This window comes from Austrofundulus limnaeus, unplaced genomic scaffold (assembly GCF_001266775.1).
Source record: "Austrofundulus limnaeus strain Quisiro unplaced genomic scaffold, Austrofundulus_limnaeus-1.0 Scaffold4146, whole genome shotgun sequence".
In the NCBI taxonomy this organism is placed as follows: domain Eukaryota; kingdom Metazoa; phylum Chordata; class Actinopteri; order Cyprinodontiformes; family Rivulidae; genus Austrofundulus; species Austrofundulus limnaeus.
In genome coordinates, this window is record NW_013956548.1 from 4,330 (window position 1) to 5,160 (window position 831).

Consider the following 831-nt stretch of genomic DNA (forward strand, 5'->3'; position numbering starts at 1 on the left):
GTTTATCTGAAATGACTTCTACAGTTTGGGAAGGAACCCTTGTTGCCAAATGTTTCCCCTTTAACCATATATTAAGCAATTTTCTTGTAACTCCAAGACAACAGAGATGCATGTAATCAGCTGGAAACATAGAAACCATTTTAACTAAACCAGATAAAGGACTCTTCCCAATGTGATGTCCCTCATCAACCATGTCTGAGAAACTGGAGTCTGTTCTAAGTCTGACTTCTGTTTCAGGATATGTAATTTTATTCCTCCATACACCCTCCTGAAAACACTTGTCACAACCCGAATAGCCATTAAATGATTTGGTCTGCTTAATAAAAGCTCTAGCAGGGGCATCACAAATAAAAGAAGAAATCTGTACATTAAATTGCTTGTCATTATAAATAATGCCATTAGACAGTACATTCTTCAGGTCTTTGAAAAACTGCTCTAGGTACTCAAAAACACTCTTTGGCTTGCTTAAACCACAAAAAATTCCAACAACAAATGGGGACTTTGTGAAGTCACATTTGAGACATCCTAGTATGGGCCAAAACTGAAGTTTAGAACTTTTGAATAAAGGTAAACCATCTATATTAAACTGTAATTTAAGAGTAGTCATTGTTGTCGGTAAACGTAAACATGCCAACCGTGAAAGCACCCCTTTGACTATACCGAAATGATAGTATTCTCCCCCTTGAATATTAGTGGTAGGCACATTTCTTTGTGTTCCAAGCAACGTTCTTCCATCTTTGGGAAGCGTGGGGTGAAACATCCTCAAAATAGACAGCAAAGAGGATAGTGCAACCAAAGACACTGAATAGGATGTTGCCCAATATTTTAGAC

The 831-nt window shown here is 37.5% G+C and overlaps 1 protein-coding gene across 1 annotated transcript; it reads right to left on the bottom strand.

The window, feature by feature from the left end:
* LOC106512080 (uncharacterized) lies at nucleotides 1-831 on the bottom strand (the record flags this gene model as incomplete). The annotated part of the gene is given in 1 exon segment (XM_014000776.1): nucleotides 1-831. A coding segment is annotated over 1 exon segment (831 nt), but the record flags the coding sequence as incomplete, so codon positions are not given.